Source organism: Theropithecus gelada, chromosome 7a, assembly GCF_003255815.1.
Source record: "Theropithecus gelada isolate Dixy chromosome 7a, Tgel_1.0, whole genome shotgun sequence".
In the NCBI taxonomy this organism is placed as follows: Eukaryota; Metazoa; Chordata; class Mammalia; order Primates; family Cercopithecidae; genus Theropithecus; species Theropithecus gelada.
Genome location: NC_037674.1, coordinates 54230595 through 54248793, shown reverse-complemented (window position 1 = coordinate 54248793; position 18199 = coordinate 54230595). Strand labels below are relative to the sequence as shown.

Sequence of the window (18199 nt, the reverse complement as noted above, 5' to 3'; positions counted from 1 at the left end):
GCAACTTCTGCCTCCCGGGTTCAAGCGATTCTCCTGCCTCAGCCTCCCAAGTAGCTGGGACTACAGGCATGTGCCAGCACACCCGGCTAATTTTGTTTTTGTTTCTGTTTTTTCACTTGAGATGGGGTTTCACCACGTTGGCCAGGTTGGTTTCAAACTCCTGACCTCAAGTGATCCACCCACCTCCGACTCCCAAAATCCTGGGATTGCAGGCATGAACCACCACACCCAGCCCCATCTGTTTTTTTTTTTTTTTCTTTTTTTGAGACGAGGTCTAGCTCTACCCCCCAGGCTGGAGTGCAGTGGTGTGATCACGGCTCAATGTAGCCTCAACCTCCAGGGCTTAAGGGTTCCTCCTGCCTCAGCCTCCCAAGTAACCAGAACTACAGGCATGTGCTAATTTTTTGGAATTTTAGTGGACACGAGGTCTCTCGCTATGTTGCCCAAGCTGGTCTGGAAATCAGGAGCTCAAGCGATCCTCTCACCTCGGCTCCCAAAGTGCTGGGATTACAGGCGTGAGCCACTCTGCCTGGCCCTCCAAAAAAAAAAAAATGCCAGTGACAACCTATTAAACTGATATCTGTCACGCTAATGGGTCATGACTAGCAGTTTGAAAGACAAAGCTCGATTTCACTGAATTTATTTTAGCAACAAATTTATTTTGCAATGAAATTGCAACACAAGCCCCTAAACCTGCAGTTGCCGGAAGCTAAACGTCTGCGCTTCCGGGAGCAAATTTCCAGCTACCACGCCTCTGGAAGCAGGGCGTGGCTTCCTCCCTCCTCTCTCCGCCCACTCGCCCTCGGCATCTGCCCCGCACCCGGCGTAGCGACGGCAGGGGGCGCTGCGGCGTGCTCCGCGCTGTGGGGGCGGGGCCGGCGTAATGCCCCGCCCCCTCGTTAGCTCATCTTTGCGCGTCGCAGTCGCGCTGAGCCCGGCTTCCGACGTGCAGGCTGGTAGTGCAGTGGTGAGTTGGAGCGCAGGGCCGTTGGGGATGGCGGTCATTAGGGCAGTTGACGGTCCAGGCCAGAGGGCGGGTGAGCGAGGTTGGGCCCGATGCTGCCTGTAAGCAGGTCCGTTCAGGGATGCTGCAGGCCCTGGGACCTGAGGGTGGCTTCCGTGACTCCATTTGCCCTGGCTGTCCCTCGGTGTACGGGGCCTGAGGGGAGAAGGGGAGGCCCGTAGGTGGCCTCCTTTTGCGTCCTGAGGATGTTCTGGGCAGCACCGAGATTAGGGCTGGTTTCTCTGCGGAGGAGATCAGTTATCCGTAGGTGGGAGGACGGTATTAACCGAAGTTTTCCAGTAGTGGGCCACGCTTGTCTTCTTAGGTAGCGTGCTGGACAGATACAGACATCACTGGACGGGTACAGACAGAGGCTGGGTTCGCTTTACGCCAAGTGCCGTGCAATACTGTGGGCTGTTGACTTGCCTGAGTAGTTTCATCGAGGCATCTGTAGTGTTCCTTGGAAACACTGAGCCAGTGATGAATTCTGCCTGGGAAAATTAGGGAAAAGTTTCCCAGAGAGAGAAGATGGCAGGAGAGGGCTAAGGTCTAAAGTCTCTTAGCTCTGACCTTCATAAGACCCTGAAGTAAGAGGTAGTGTATCTTGGTAGCATATACTATAGATTGTATCCACCTTATAGTGTCCCTTGGGGGCTTCCTTAACCGCTTCTAAGCCTCCATTTTCTTATTAGAAAAGTGGAACTGATAATAAGAAAATGGTGCGAGGTGTACGTTCCAGTGGATGTTTGAAATCTTGGATAGTGAAGGACCCTGACTGACTTACCGTGGACCCTGACCACTTACCGTGGTTTACCTATGTAAAATTTTTCAACTTACATAGGTTTATTGGGAAGTAGCCCCATTGTAAGTTGAGAAGCATCTATACTGTGTTTTTTCTCATACAGGTTACACATACATACCTATGATTACTTAGTTTAATTCGAAAATTAGGCACAGTAAGAGATTAACAACAATAATAAAATAGAATTATAACAGTGTAATAAAATGTATGTGAATGTGGTCTCTCTCAAAATATCTTACTGCACACTACTCACCTATTTTTGGACTATGGTTGACCTCTGGAACTGTGGAAATCAAAACCTCAGCTAAAGAACTACTGTACCTAGTAAATGGGGTTATGAGGTTTCAGTGAGCTAATCTTTGTGCGTTACTTAAAATAGGACCGGATTCATTGTACATCCTCAAATGTGTACTCATTGATAGAATCATACCCTTGTCTTTTGGAACCCGGGTTTTTGGAGGTTGACTTACCGCAAGCCTTACTTCTTTTTTTGTTTCTATCCATTGCCAAATGTGAGGCCCAGAATGACAGGGAAGAGGACAAGCCTGTGCTTCAGCAGGCAGAAGGCTGTGCTCAAGCAGAGGTTGAATACCATTCCCATTAGCCAAACTGGCTCGAGCGCTTTCCTGTCTTTCCTACCCTGGGCTGAAAGAACCCTGTTCATGGGTCACAAATGAATAAAACACTACCAATCTGTCTGTAATCCCAGCACTTTGGAAGGCCAGGACAAGAGGATAGCTTGAGGCCAGGAGTTCGATACCAGCCTGGGCAACATAATAAGACCTTGTCTTTACAAAACCAAAACAAAACATTACCAATTTGAGATCTTCATAGGCAAGGATTAGTTGTAAATTGTTTGTTTGATTTTCTGTTATTGGAAAACCTTCGGCAGCTTTTTGGGCTGGCAGATTTAAAGAAAGTAACCTGAACCTGGATGCCTTAACTGTATGGTCCCTTAAACTGACAGTGGGTAGAACTGCGAGGGCCGTGAACTTGGATGAGAGGAAAAATTGCATCTTTGTTTCCTAACCTCCAACTGAAATTTCGCATTTTCTTCCACTATGAATGTAGGCAATAAATCACATTATTAGCAGTGTGACTTTGTTATGAATATAAATTACAGATATTTTCATATCACGGTATTGTGTAAGCTCATTTACAACTTTGAAATTAGGGTAGTTATTAAATTTGCTTCTAGATTGCATATATAATGAACCAATAAAGAAGCACATATGTTTTTGTATTTTAATAAAATTTTAGTATATAGTCTATCCTCATTATTTGTGGATTCTGTATTTATGAATTCACCTACTCAATAAAATTTATCTGTAGCCCCCACATTAATACTTAAAATGCTTTTGTGGTCTTTGGAAGACATGACTTTTTTTCACATAAAAATTTTAGTCGCTTGATGCGCATGTTCTCAGCTGAAGTCAAACAAGGTGACACTGCCTTCTTGTCAGCTCTCATATTGTAAGCAAATGTCATTTTTGCAGTCTTTGGTGCTACGTTTTTCTCTTGTGCTTTTTGTTGGTGATTCCACTGTTTGAGATAGCCCCCAAGCATTGTGCTGAAGTGTTTCTAAATGCAAGAAGTCTGTGATTTGTCTTAAGGAGAAAATATGTGTGTTAGATAAGCTTTGCTTAGGTATGAGTTCAATATTAATGAATTACTAATGTATATTCAGTAAGTGCCTTTAAACATAAACACACATAAAACATGATTATATATTGATTGGTTGACAAGAATGTGCCCAGAGGCTTTCAGGAACCGGTTTCCCAAGGAACAGTGGTTCTCTATTGGATAATTTAGTGTCTGTAGCAACTTCTTAGAACATAATTGTTGTGAATAATGAGAACCTACTGTAATTGGTTTCATTTCTAAACCTGTGTATTTTCTGTAAAGACATCCTGAGCCAGAGTCTGGTGGCTCACACCTGTAATCCCAGCACTTTGGGAGGCCCAGACAGGAGGATCACTTGAGCCCAGGAGTTCAAGACCAGCCTAGACAACATAGGGAGACCCCCATCTCTATAAAAAATTAAAATATCCAGGCATGGCACGCACCTGTAGTCCCAGCCACTCAGGGGGCTGAGGTGGGAGAAGACTTGGCCTGGGAGGTTGAAGCTGCAATGAGCCATGATTGCACCACTGCACTCCAGTCTGGGTGATGGAGCGAGACCCTATCTTGAAAAAAAAAAAAAAAAAGGCCACTAAAGGGAGTCTATGGCACACACAAAGAAATAAGAACCATTAGCCCTTAATGTAGCCTGAGAAATTAGATCTGTTTTTTTTTTTTTTTTTGAGACGGAGTCTTGCTGTGTCACCCAGGCTGGAGTGCAGTGGCGCGATCTCGGCTCACTGCAAGCTCCGCCTCCTGGGTTCACGCCGTTCTCCTGCCTCAGCCTCCCAAGTAGCTGGGACTATAGGCGCCCACTACCACGCCCGGCTAATTTTTTTTTTTTTCTTCTGTATTTTTAGTAGAGATGGGGTTTCACTGTGTTAGCCAGGACGGTCTTGATCTCCTGACCTCGTGATCCGCCTACCTCGGCCTCCCAAAGTGCTGGGATTACAAATGTGAGCCACCGTGCCCGGCTTTTTTTTTTTTTTTTTTGTGAGACGGAGTCTTGCTCTGTCACCCAGGCTGGAGTGCAGTAGCACGATCTTGGCTCACTGCAACCTCCGCCTCCTAGGTTCAAGTGATTCTCCTGCCTCAGCCTCCCAAGTAGCTGGGACTACAGGTGCGCGCCACTACGCCCAGCTAATTTTTGTATTTTTAGTAGAGTCATGGTTTCACCATGTCGGCCAGGATGGTCTCAATCTCTTGACACCGTGTCTCCCTCCAGCCTCTGCCCTTATTTACCTGACTATTGGCTCTTAAAGGCATTTTTGGTTGAGACCTTTGCGTGTAACATAAGAACTTTACCATCTTTGGATTTCCCCTTGTTTGTTTTTAATAAATAATATTTAATATTAAAAGGAGAAGTGATTTTCTTCTCTCTAAAAAGCAGCAAAGGACAGAGACTGGTTACTCTCTGTAGTCACACTTGAGGTGAAGAAACCGTGGGATGGGGTTTGCTGTTAGTTGAGTCCCTAGGTTCAGAGGAAGAAAAAAGATCATACCACCTGGTAGGGAGTGTGAAGGAGGTTCCAGGGACTGATCCATAGAAGGGTGTCAGAACAACTTCATAATAAAGAGTTGCCTTATTTTCTTGGTCAAGGGGAACTTCCTGTGTGCCCTTCTATCCTGATGACACCCCTCACTGAAATCCTGGTGTTGTTTCCACAGAACTGTCTGGCCTTTTGCCCTTGATCCTTGGTTAAGGAAATGACCAACCAGGTAAGGCCTGTGTTGAAGGGAGGAACATCAGTTGGTCTCTTTGCCAAGTTCAAGTCCAGTAGGTTTTCTGGATGTGTAGTCGAGAAAGTAGCATCTTATTCTTGCCCTGCTCCTAAAGAGCTCGATGACCCTGGGTACCTAGTCGCCTAGTTACCACAGTGTTAGGTGGGACTAGTAAAATGCAAATACTAGGAGGAGAACTGGTTCCTCTAAGTCTTTACCACAGTTTAGTGAGTAATAGAAGAAGCTTAAAAGATGTTGTACAAAAGAAAAAAACAGCAAGATCAGAATAGAAGATAGAACAGGAGAAACAGATCTTTGTAATAAGATTAGGGACAAAGTTAATAGACTGTTATGCATGCTGTGTGCCCTTATGCAGCTGCAAAATTTAAGCTGCAAACTGGACTCTGAGCTTCCTTGGTGAGCAGAACAGAAAAAGAAAACATAATTTATTGGTCTCTTGTTGGGTGAGTGTGGGTAGTAGGAAGAGGGAGAGAGTGTCAGTTTCTTTAATAATTTTTTTCTGATAGGACTGTACAAATCTTGCGTGAGTGGGGATCAAGGAGCTTGTAGGATGGCCAGGTTGACAGCAGAGGAAGTAGCTAACACTGTAGTGACTCTATCTACTTGGGGAGGAGTGCTTTCTGGAGGCAATGTGAGACATCTGAAATCTGACCATGGGTTTAATGTGGCTTCTGTTCTTTTTTTAGTATGGTATTCTCTTCAAACAAGAGCAAGGTAAGTAGCTTGCCTGTTTAAGCAGTTCATCTGTGAAAAATACTGTTGTCCCTGGTTTCTTTAAGACTTTTGTCATGCTGACCAGACATGCAGTTTTCAAGTATACTCACTTTGCGGAAGAATTGGCAGCTGAAAACAAATACTCTTAAAAAACAAACAACAACAACAAAAACCTGAACAACCAACTAAAAAAAAAAAGCAGTCATCATGATAGGTTGGAGGCTTCCAGGCTGAGGAAAATTTTCCCACCTGAGGAAGACATGACCGAGCTTCCCAGCTGGCGAGGTGGAAGAAGGAAATGCTTTGAGCCTCAAAACTCTGTTAATGCCGGCTCATCTGGGGAGGTGAACGTGAGCCTTTTTCTGAACTCAGAACTTGCTTTGGCCCTTAATGAAAGTGATGCCTATAATAGTGAGATGAATTTCTTTTGAGGCCACTGAGTGCATGGGGAGGGCTGGGCGCTGTGCAGCAGTGGCAGTGGCAGGGATGGGAGAGCAGGCCGCAGGTCAGAGTGGGCTGGGATTGTAGCTAACCAGTGGTCCAGAGCTTTGTACCCAAAAAGGAGTCATGTCTGTGCATGGGCTACTCACCCATCTCATTTCTTCACTATAGCCTCGATGAGTTTAGGAAGGCCTAAGGAATTTGTGGAATGCCTAATCAAAGCTCTTCCTCTCTAAGTAGTGACATGTAGGTAGTTTGACATTTAAGCCAACAGCATCATCCAGGTTAGCTAGTGTAAGTAACTAGTAGGCTAATTGGGCATGCCAGTCAACTACCTTATATGTAGCTATTGTCATCCAGGTGGCAAGTTAGCAGGCTTGAGTTAGGTGGGGTTTGAAATGGAAGCCACAACTCTGTCTGTAATGCACAGCTGTTTAAGTTTAATGCCTTTATATTCATATTTTGGGAAGGTATCACTGGAGAATTGTTGCCAGGCAGGGGTAAAGCCTCCATGTGCACTTGTCACATTTTTACATCCACACCAGGTCTGCACATACAACGGTGTGGCCTACCAAACCTGCAGCTTACAGACTTAGATTTAAGGTAGACTTTAATTAATAGCGATTGGATTTGAATGCTAGCACCTCTCATTCCTTGTCTATAAAATGAGGATATTAATAGTACCCACTTCTTAGGATTGTTGTAATAATTGGCCCATTAACCATAATAAAGATACTTGTGGGGAAAGACAACTTAATATATGGAGGCTACATTAGGTATTTTCTTTTAGATCTATACTGTTTAGAATTGAACTGCCTACTAGTTTCCAAAGATCTTTACGGAGTATCTGTTACTGGGTTTAGGTCTTTTCTTGGTAGGAGGGGGTCTTTCCCACTGGTTTTACTTGTTTTAGCCAAGTGATAGCCATTGTAGACTCCTATATACCAGATAGCATGCTAAAAGAAAGGGCACTGGATTTAGAGTCCAAAGTGCTACCATCCCATCTGGTAAACATGAGATTTAGGGCAAGTAGCTTCTTCAGAACCTCCAATTTTCATATGTGGCCCCAAAATTTCAATAAAAGCTGTATAGGAAAGCACTTTGTAAAATAGTAAAGCAAATACAAATAAACGTTACCTTACAGTTGTTGAACAGTATTTCAGCTTCATTAAGTCATATGCAAGAAGACTTTACTTTCCATTCTAGCCCATGATGATGCCATTTGGTCAGTTGCTTGGGGGACAAACAAGAAGGAAAACTCTGAGACAGTGGTCACAGGCTCCCTGGATGACCTGGTGAAGGTCTGGAAATGGTGAGTACCTCTCCCCTAACATACAGCCTTGGAAAATTGGGGGCTGAGGTTTTGCTTCTGAACTCGCCAGTTGCAGTCTGGGAAATACTTTTTTCTAGGCAAGAAATCTATAGCAATCTGGTGGTATAAAACAGCAGCTTCTTTTTCCCACTTGTTTTCCTGTTACTCTGTATTAAAGCCCTAAAGTTTAAAAAAAAAATCTTAAAGTCCTACATTGAAAACCTGGCAGCATTTGGTGTTCTGTAGCTCATTAACTCTTCTCTGATTCTGTATTTCATAGACCATTGGTATTGCATAGTCACAGGGACCCAGAATTTCAGATGCCAGGTAAAGTGTGTTCTGTGTGAAGAAATCCATTTCTCTGTCCCCTGTTGAAGGCGTGATGAGAGGCTGGACCTACAGTGGAGTCTGGAGGGACATCAGCTGGGAGTGGTGTCTGTGGACATCAGCCACACCCTGCCCATTGCTGCATCCAGCTCTCTTGATGCTCATATTCGTCTTTGGGACTTGGAAAATGGCAAACAGATAAAGTCCATAGATGCAGGACCTGGTAAGAGTTTTACTTGTAGGGGAGATAATGGAGGCTCATGATTTCTTTTCCAAAATCTTTAGGGATAGATGTGTTTTATAGCTCAGAATTTTTTGGTTTTGAGAGGGATGATAATGGGTGCATGAACTGTATTTCACATAATACCTTCAGTGGGGCTGGAAACAGCACTCTAATGAAACACTCTGCAACTAAACGTGAGTATTTACACTAAGTGAGATAAATAAAGGCTATAAATAGCCCTGTGTCAATTCAGCTTAGATTTTGCTGCCAAATGAATTTTGGTAGTAAACCTGTGGAAAAAGCTAGTAGTTTCCAGAGCTTTTTGGATTTCAGAACTGCTGGTTTGGGGTTGTTGACCTGTATTTTGTGTTTTCCAGAGGTTCTCTATTTACCATATTCTGAGCTGATTCATTCACTGCCTTATGGAAGCCTAGAATGTAAAGCATGGGGTCCTTATAGATGTGTATCATGGTCATCTCTACTCATTTTGATTAAAGGGTGTGATTCCTGGTATGTGATACATATGAAACTTTTAAGAAACATCGATTTTTTTGTTTTAAGTACTGTCCATAATCTTGTCCATCAGCCTTGGTAAACATCATCTGAGATGACGGAAGTCAATGATGTCATAGGCTGACTAATGTGGAGCACAGAGGACATTTCAGGATTCTTTTGAGCTTCACATTTACTTATAAATGGCTGCACAACTTTCCCCAGTAGAACCTGCTGTGCCAGAACGGGTGGTAACCGCTAGAGGGTGCGAATAGCCTGGCATTCTGTGGCACACCCCTTTGTGGGTTGATGATAGAAGAGCTGCTTAGGTGTTCCATGAACACAGTGTCCTGATTGATGCCCTGGATGGATTCACCTCCCACGAGTTATGCTCAGTAGCCACTCTAGGCTTTTCCTGTATTGGAAATAATGATGGTTCCAGAGTTTTTAAAGAGGCTGGGTTGTCTGGAAACTGAGTGCATTTTCCCTCAGAAGCAATATTTCTTGTCTGTAATTCTTACCACTGGAGCTCTTTTAAGAATATGCATACCCAGTCCATATTTTGGATCCACTGAATCATAGTGTTCAGAGTACGTGGGGTGGGATATATATTTGGAAAAAGCTACCCAGACGCACCCTGACTCCCCACATGGTTGTCTTTACATGTGCCCTTACTCTGCTTAAGTTACTTACAGAGGACTTGGGTCCCCAAACTATCCTGCAAAGTCCATTAAAACTCTAATATATAAGTATGGTCTTAAGAAAAGAGGAAGAGGCAGAACTGTTTCTACCTTTTCATCTTGGGCACCTAAGCTTTCCTAGGGGTCATAATGCTGGTGTCATTGCATGCTGGTTGCAGCCCTGGGCACGAGGCAGCTGAAGAAATCATTGCTGGATTGGTTCCAAGTAAAAGGATGGCGTATGTATCCAGCTCACTTTCCCTGATAAACACTACCTTTTACTGGGTGTTGTCCAAGTGTGGCAAGGTTTTAAAAGTTACTGTTATGAATGAAAAAGACAGAAGAGGCCAGGCGTGGTGGTGGCGGCTCACGCCTGTAATCCCAACACTTTGAGGGGCTGAGGCGGGTGGATCACTTGAGATCAGGAATTCAAGATCAGCCTGGCCAATATGGTGAAACCCCATTTCTACTAAAACATACAAAAAATTAGCTGGACATCTGGACGTGGTCGTGTGCACCTGTAGTCCCAGCTACTCGGGAAGCTGAGGCAGGAGAATAGCTTGAACTCAAGATTATACCACCGCATTCTGGCCTGGGTGACAGAGCGAGACTCAATCTCAGAAAGAAAAAAAAAAGATAGAAGAATGGAGTCTGAAAGTTGGGTTTATTTTCTTTTTGGATAGGACTCTGCATAAAACTAGACAAGGCCATTAAACAGCCAACAGTTATTTGGTCCAGTAACAAAAGCAAGCATTGCTGTTGACAGCTAAAGAGCAGCTAAATTCATCTGAAGGTAAAACTCCTCAGATGAGTTTGGGTCTGATGAATGTAGGGAAAATGAATACTTAGTTTCTACCTATCTTGAAAATATGCATGGAGAATCTGAACCACCACAAAGGAAGAGAAAAAAAGAAGAGAGACAATCCCCAGTCATGGAGAAGTGAGAAAGTAGGAGGAAGCGAAGACCATGAGTGTACCAGTCTTTGTGTGGACATATGTTTTCATTAGGAGTAGAATTACTGGATATTATGGTGTTTGTTTTCACTTAAACTGTCAAACTGGTTTTCAAAGTGGCTGTGCCATTTTACATTCCCACCAGTGTATGAAGGTTCTGGTTTCTCCACATCCTTGCTAACACTTGATGTTGTCCTATTCTTATTAAAAATTTAAGAAACCCTTAAACTAAATCTAAACTTGATAAAGAATTAGCGTCTTTACAACATAATTTTCTGAATCAGGACACTGCTACTCCAATTTAAAAAGATGTGTCTTTTGGTAAAACTTTAGTTTTTAAAATTAAGGCCAAATCTTTTCACACTGTATTTTTGTCCTTCTTTTTTCTGTTCAGTGGATGCCTGGACTTTGGCCTTTTCTCCTGATTCCCAGTATCTGGCCACAGGAACTCATGTCGGGAAAGTGAACATTTTTGGTGTGGAAAGTGGGAAAAAGGAGTATTCTTTGGACACAAGAGGAAAATTCATTCTTAGTATTGCATATGTAAGGAAACATTGCTCTCTTTTCTCCTTCTGATTCTTTCAGTTTGCCCTTCCAGCCTGTTGCAGTCCTTGGCACAGATTCTGCCTTGGTCTGGTCAGGCAGACTATCTCACTGGTGTGGTTTGCCAGGTTGCTGGTTAGACCTGTAGACAGCAGGAGGTTTGCTTGAGTTTGGTAGGGATAGCTTAACAACATGGGGTCTGAAAGTGCTAATTTTTCCATATGTTCTCTGAACAGAGTCCTGATGGGAAATACCTAGCCAGTGGAGCCATAGATGGAATCATCAATATTTTTGATATTGCAACTGGAAAACTTCTGCATACGCTGGAAGGTATATATCATCATCTTATTTTTATAAACTTGGTTATCAAATCACAAAGGAAGAATTATTCTTTCATTAAAATGCCATTAAATGGCAAACGGGCATTAGATTTACAAAATATCAATCTCAGTTGGAAAACTGAAATGCCTCCAGGTTTTAATCTTGTCACTATAGGTTTTTTTTTTTTTTTCCTTTTAGAGACAGGGTCTTGCTCCCAGACCAGAGTGCATTGGTGTGATCATAGCTCACTGTAGCCTTGAACTCCTGGGCTCAAGGGGTCGTCCCACCTCAGCCTCCTGGGTAGCTGGGACTACAGGTGCACACCATGATGTCTGGCTACTTTTTAAATTTTTTGAGGAGATGGGGTCTTGTTATGTTTCCCAGACTGGTCTCCAACTCCTGGCTTCAAGAGATCATCCCGCTTTGGCCTCCCAAAATGCTGGGATTACAGACATGAGCCACCATACTTGGCCTGTCACTGTAGTTTTAACCTAGACATACTAATTCTTGTAACAGTGTTAAATGCTTGTTTGGGTGAACAGACTTACTTTTTATTGATTATATCATAATCTATCACATTATATATATGTGTGTGTTAATATTTATTTGCTATATGAACGTCTCATTTCTGTCATTTTGGATTCTGACGAACTTTGTGATTGAAAACAACTTTTTGTTGATAATTTGAAGGTGGATGAAAGTATTGTGCCCACTGTCCACACTGGTGGCCTCTGGAAAGGAGGACTGGGTAGCTAAAGAACAGGGGTATATTGGGGGGAGACCTTATTACACATACTTTCGTGCGGTTTTGAATTCTAATCAAGTGACTTTATTACCTCCTCACATTGCTATAGTTTATCCTTTACACTGTAATAAAGGATTTGATAGGGAAATAACATCTTAATTTGTTCAACCCTACAAATCAGGAGCAATGTATATTTCCTTGTGTGGCCATATTTGTAGTAGAGAAGTTCTTTAAAGCAATGCATGCTGAGGGCAGGGAAGGGAACTAAAGAGAAATGGCTCCAGGAGGAGAGACTGGGGTTATGTGAATGTTTCGAGAACATTAAGATGAAAGGCCCAGTCAGAACTCTTGCTTTTCTGCCTGAAGCACCTGGGTATTTCAACTCAGTGGCTTGTAATCATTAAAAGGGACATTGTCAGTGGGAAGCTGAGTGAGGAGGCAGTGGTTCACCAGATTAACAAGGGCCTTTATGAATTTCAGGCCATGCCATGCCCATTCGCTCCTTGACCTTTTCCCCGGACTCCCAGCTCCTTGTCACTGCTTCAGATGATGGCTACATCAAGATCTATGATGTGTAAGTTACCTGTCGAGATTCAAGGTGTCTCCCTTACTACTGATGTCCGTCTTGTCCCCTTATTGTTACAAGGAGCCCTAGGGAGCAGCTCTAGTAAAGGCTTGTGCTCAAGTCACATCGAACACCTTGACTCCCCAGGCGGTCCTCCCCCATTCAGCGCCCATTTTTAGTGTGTGTCCTCAAGGGCTGCTTGGAGGAGGATGTGCATGGGTTCCCTGGTAGGATCAGATACTTGCTACTTTTTCTTAGGCAGCCTGATTTTTGTGAGCTTACTGATTTCAAATTCTTTGGGATAGGTAAGTAATATACAGATGAGGAAATGGAGCCATGGGCTGTAGCTGGCCCCTGGGGACAGGAAAAAATTAGAGCATCCATTTTCAAGGGTAGGGCTGTTCTAGCAGACATGCCTCTGCCCTAGTTAGGGAGCAGTCAGTTTATGAGCCTGCTGCAGGTCTAGATGGGAGTGTTTTTGGTTTTGGCCTTTGACTATGAGTATAGAAGCAAGTTAATCATCCTCTTTCATTCACAGCCATCATTGTAAACCTGTGCAGACCCCCTTGTCTTCTTGTTTTCCCCCATCATCTTTAGCCCTGACTCCTATTCCCTACTGAGGTATCCCCTGTAATGTGTTGGATCTGTGTTCTTGATACTGTGACTCAGTGCTGTGGTCAGCTCTCCCTGCCAGACGTGCCTCTGGCTCATTGCTCCTGAACATGACATTCTAATCCACTGCAGGTGCATATCACACTCCGACCCTAGCCATGGTGCCAAGACCTTCTCCACCTGCACGTACTGCAACCCTGACCATCCGTGTGTGTTCTTTCAGGGGCCTGTGATAGTTGCTTGCGAGTTTAAACCTCACAGTAGGAACACTGCTCCTTCTAGCCACTTCTGGTTAAAATGCAGTTTTTTATGGCAAAAGATGATCAGCTAGACATAGAATTCTAACTGCAGTTTTTGGAATTAGAACTGAATGAGGGTGCTACAGCCGAGAGGGAAAGATATCTCTGTAGAGTTGTACTTGCCTGATAGTGGCAGAGGCAGTATAAATGCAGCAGTTCCTTGCATTTGTGACTTTATGATTTCCATTGCCACTGTTTTATTGATCCTCCCAGCAACCAATGAGGTAGCAGCACAGATTAGTGTCCCCATTTTGCACATGAGAAACCCAAGCTGAGGTGGTGATTTGCCCAAGGAGGTGGTACTGAATGAAGACCCAAGACTGGTTTTTTTCACCCAATATTGATGCATTATTATTAAAGTCCATATTTTACATTAGGGTTTACTCTTTGTGTTGTACATTCCATGAGTTTTAACAAATATATAATGACGTGTAGTCACCACTAACTACAGTGTCATGCAGAATAGTTTCACTGCCCTGAAAATCCCATGCTCTACCAGATCATCCCTTCCTCCCACCTTGAGCCCCCAGCAACTACTGATCTTTTTACTAAGGCCCAGGACTTCTTACCCTCCCATGGTCCCACTGTATCCCACTGAGACTGCCTCCTGGCCCCTAACTGAGGTCTGCTCCACTCTGCTGGGTTCTGTGTTCAGGGGTAAAATTGCTGACCTCAGGCCTTATGGTGGTTCTCTTGCCAGAGGTGATTGGGTTTCATTTTTATTAAAAAAGTGAAAATAGCTGTTGTAATTAGACCTGTCTTGTTCTTGATTAGGTTTAAAATAGTCTCTCCAAGCTGCATCTGTCATAATGAATACATCTTGACGCTCTCCTTGGACTGGGAGCACTGGCTCCATATGGAAAGGCTGCCGGTGCAGGCAGGAGTCTGAACCTGCCCTTCTCCTGAGACGGCTTCCTTGCCCCTTTGGTTCTCAATTTCCTCATCTTAGGGGTTGGCTTGCGAAGCCTCTATAGTGTAGTTCTTTGTTCATTTTGAGCTTCAGCTCTTTGCTTGTTAAAGATTTTATTCTTGGCTCTTAGTAGCATCAACACATTATGGGTTAATGCTGCTATTAAAATTTGTCTCTAATGCATGATGCTACTTCATTGAAAGGGGAATTTGTGATACAGTATTCATGGTCATTATAAGGATAGCAGATTTGGTCCAGTTTATGGGCAGAGTTAATAATAAACTCTCTACTTCGGTGATTATACTCTAGAAATTAACATCTCAATTTTGTTTGAACCTTTCCCATTTCAGACAACATGCCAATTTGGCTGGCACGCTGAGCGGCCATGCCTCCTGGGTGCTGAACGTTGCGTTCTGTCCTGATGACACTCACTTTGTTTCCAGGTACTTAATGATTCTTAGCAGTTTCTAAAATGCTGGGGAGATGAGGGCAGTCTTCCTGTATAGATTGCCTTAACATTTAAAGATGTTTGACTCTTTTTTATTCAGTTAGCCTTTGTTTTCTGCAGTTCTTAAAATTTTTACTTAATGAAGTTAGTTGACCGTAGCTGGAACAAAAGTCAACAAGGAATCCTTTTAAACAGTTAAACTCTTAGTTTTTTCATTATAAATTGAGGCTTCTACCAAAGTGACTCTAAGGTAGACTTGTGTTCCAATGGTAACTTAAAATATGTAAATGTTTGTAAAATGTTGTTTATAGATCTCAGTGTTGGTCAGCCCTGGGATGGCCAAGACAGTTGGAAAGCAGGAGATGGACAACTTGAAGGCATTGCACAGTGCTTTAGAGGCCTCCTGCGAGCCTTGGTTTTGAAGTTTTAACAGGCCTCCCTCCCATCTGGAAATAGGTAGCTGTGTCTGAGACTCCTGGAGAACAATTAAAATGAGGGCCAGGCAGATCAGAATTTCAGGAAAACGGCTACCCTGTGAGGAGGGAAAGCCACCCAGTGATGATGCAATACCTGTCCATTTCCTGTACTGAGGCGTGGGGGCTGGGGGGTCTGAAGTTAGAAGAATGTAAGTCATCAAAGGATTTTTGGTTGAAGTCCTTCCAACTTCAAACCGATACTAATGTTCACTTTTTAAAATAGTTCGTCTGACAAAAGTGTAAAAGTTTGGGATGTTGGAACGAGGACGTGTGTTCACACTTTCTTTGATCACCAGGATCAGGTATGGCATGACTATTTCCTCTTTAGATGGCTGGGGTTGTTTGACCATCGTACCAAAGAGGTTTTCTTTTCCTAACCTTGTTGCTTGAGCTGTAGATGCCAGTAGATGCCTGGGCCTGAGCTGCTGTGTCTGCTCAGTCATCCATGTAGCCAGAGTTCCTGTGCACAGTCTGGGGTGCAGAGGCTGGGATGTGCTGTCAGCCTAGCAACTCACGAGGCATATCCCCACACAGGCCGGAAGACATTGTGTTAGCCCCACAGCCTTTAAATGCCATCTTTGGAAATTGCTGCAACTGGTGTCTGGGGCCCTCTCCTGGGGGCTGCTGGGCCATGGCAGGCTCACCAACGACCTTCGTCTTCAGGAGATTCCATTGCTTATCACTTGTCATTTTTGGAACTGTCCAAAGAAGAGATGTGATTTTTTTTTTTTTTTTTTTTAAATATAGAAGAGGGAAATTCTTACAAGTTTTTTGGCTTTAGTGGTATTGATAACTTTTGTTTCAGTCTTTAAAAGGAAACTGTTCTCACAAGCCTCTTTGTCTTTGCCAAGGTGACTATGTGAAATAAGGTGTTCTAGTGCAATACTGCTCAGTCTTTCATGTGTGCTTGTATCCCCTGGGAACCTAGTTAAAATGCAGATGCTGCTTCACTAGGTCTGGCACAGGGCCTGGGATTCTGCATTTCTAACAGGCTCCCAGGTGAGGCCAAGGCTGCTGGTCCTAACCACACTGTAAGGTCTTAGGGAACTAAGCATAAAAAAATAAAACGTCCATGGCAGTATAAAATTGGCTTTTAATACATTTTCAATATTTTTAGATGGTCCTATAGATGTCTCCGCTTTGAAATGAAACTTAAAGTTAACTAACATTGTTCATGCTTTTTACTTTTCACCTTAAATTGTTTCCAACAAAATTGAGGGGGTTGAATCTTGATATTCCACTCCTGGATTTAAACATCTTACTCAAGGAGTAAGTCCTGGCTAGCTGTGTTGCCTTGTATGCATGGATCATTGCAGTGCTGTTTCAGAGGCTGGAGTGAAAGGCCATCATGCAGCCCAATCCCAACACTAAAATCAGAGTAGGGTGACAGGCTTACCACCCAAAATCACCTCCTAATAATCAGGAAGTTACTCCTGACTAGAGAAACTCCAACCACATCAATTCTGTCTGGGAAAGAGGTGTGAATCAGTTAATTCAACACAAAGCAAATAAAAATCTATGGTCCACAGTATCATGTTGTCTAGCTCCTGGGGACAAGCAGGCTCCATAGGCCACTCATAACAGAGTGAGAATTACTGACCGTGGGGGGTGGACACAAGGGGCCAGCTGAGGAGCACAGTTTGTGATTTCCCCTATAGGCAGTGATCTCGGGGTAGTTGTGGGGCCTCTTTCTTCCTGGAAGCATAAATGTTGGTCTCTTATGACTTCCATCTTCCTGGCACTAGGTTACCTCAGGATTCTGACTCTTTGAAAGGGTTATAGATAATCTTGATTAGTACTGTATTTTAAAATGATTTTTTTTTGGTTTTTTTGGAGTATGGGAAGGGACAGGAATGCTAATTAAATAGCAATACTGGAAGGTGCTTGGTTAAAGCCTCCATTCTCACTGATTTAGAAAGTACAAGAATATCCTCATCTCAGTTTTTGTAGATTCAGAATAACGAGAAAATAAGGATGTTCATTTCATAAATATTATAAAGAGTAAAGGCATTTGTAGAACTTTTTTTTTTTTTTTTTTTTTTTTTTTTAATTTACAGGTCTGGGGAGTAAAATACAATGGAAATGGTTCAAAAATTGTGTCTGTTGGAGATGACCAGGAAATTCACATCTATGATTGTCCAATTTAAACATCAAAGTCTCCAGGCTTATGCTGCAAAGAGAATGTACGGATTGATCATGACATTCCTTACCTTTTTAGGCTTGTTTAAAAGAAATATAGCATTTATTGTAGCAAAGACTTAAATTTTGTAGATACAATATAAATCTTTTCATGTTTTATTGGGAATGCTGTTCATACTTTAGCATAAAGCTTTCTTAATGCAAACACCAGTGTCCTTGAACATGCTTCTTTTTTCAGTTACCCTATTACCAGTGAAACAGTAAGAGGGATTGGCATTAAGAGCAAATCTCTGCCTTAGCCATCAAGAGATCCAGGCACTTCTTTAACTTTCCGGCTTAGAAATACAGGCTCTTCCAGGGAATTGACTCATGCAGTGAGATACAGCAGCGAGCTCCCCAGAGCTGTGATAAAGAAGCTAATCTATTATAGAATGGAGTCCTGAAGGAAAGAGTATATTTGACTGCATAGGAACATTATGTACTCCTGTCTATCTGGGCATCCTTCTACTTGATGTATTAAAGATGTCCCCTGCCAAGCCCTCCTTCCCCTTATTAATTTCAGAGAGGTCTCTAACTCACTAGGTGGGTATTGGAAGGCAAGCTGCTATTCTTGCTGCCTTAATAATGCCTAGGCTCAAGCCTGTGCCTCATTCCGTAGAACAGTAGCTCTGCCTTAGTTATTTCAGAGTATCTGTACCTCAGAGTTTCCTCCTCATCAGCCCCCTTGAGACTCACGTTAATGAGAAAGATGTAAGTAGCTAAACACTTGGAAGAGTGTTGCTTTTTATTGATCATAACTTAATATGCTTATGAGTCAGGTCATGTGCTTT

At 43.1% G+C, this 18199-nt stretch overlaps 1 protein-coding gene across 5 annotated transcripts; it reads left to right on the top strand.

Annotated features, from left to right (window-relative positions):
* The first annotated feature begins 295 nt into the window (after positions 1–295).
* On the top strand, positions 296–17576 carry WDR61 (WD repeat domain 61). Of its 5 annotated transcripts, none has more exons than XM_025389880.1 (11): positions 296–305; positions 5094–5144; positions 5855–5882; positions 7530–7635; positions 8013–8185; positions 10706–10854; positions 11091–11184; positions 12401–12494; positions 14657–14749; positions 15454–15532; positions 17288–17576. In XM_025389880.1, exons 2-11 carry the CDS (start codon positions 5133–5135, stop codon positions 17375–17377), a joined length of 918 nt encoding a protein of 305 aa, XP_025245665.1. In that variant the 5' UTR covers positions 296–305; positions 5094–5132; the 3' UTR covers positions 17378–17576. The 5 variants fall into 5 exon arrangements, with proteins under 5 accessions (XP_025245665.1, XP_025245663.1, XP_025245664.1 ...); XM_025389878.1 differs by lacking the exon at positions 296–305 and adding an exon at positions 734–967 and having other exon boundaries at positions 17288–17574; XM_025389879.1 differs by lacking the exon at positions 296–305 and adding an exon at positions 803–1073.
* The last annotated feature ends 623 nt before the right edge of the window (positions 17577–18199 follow it).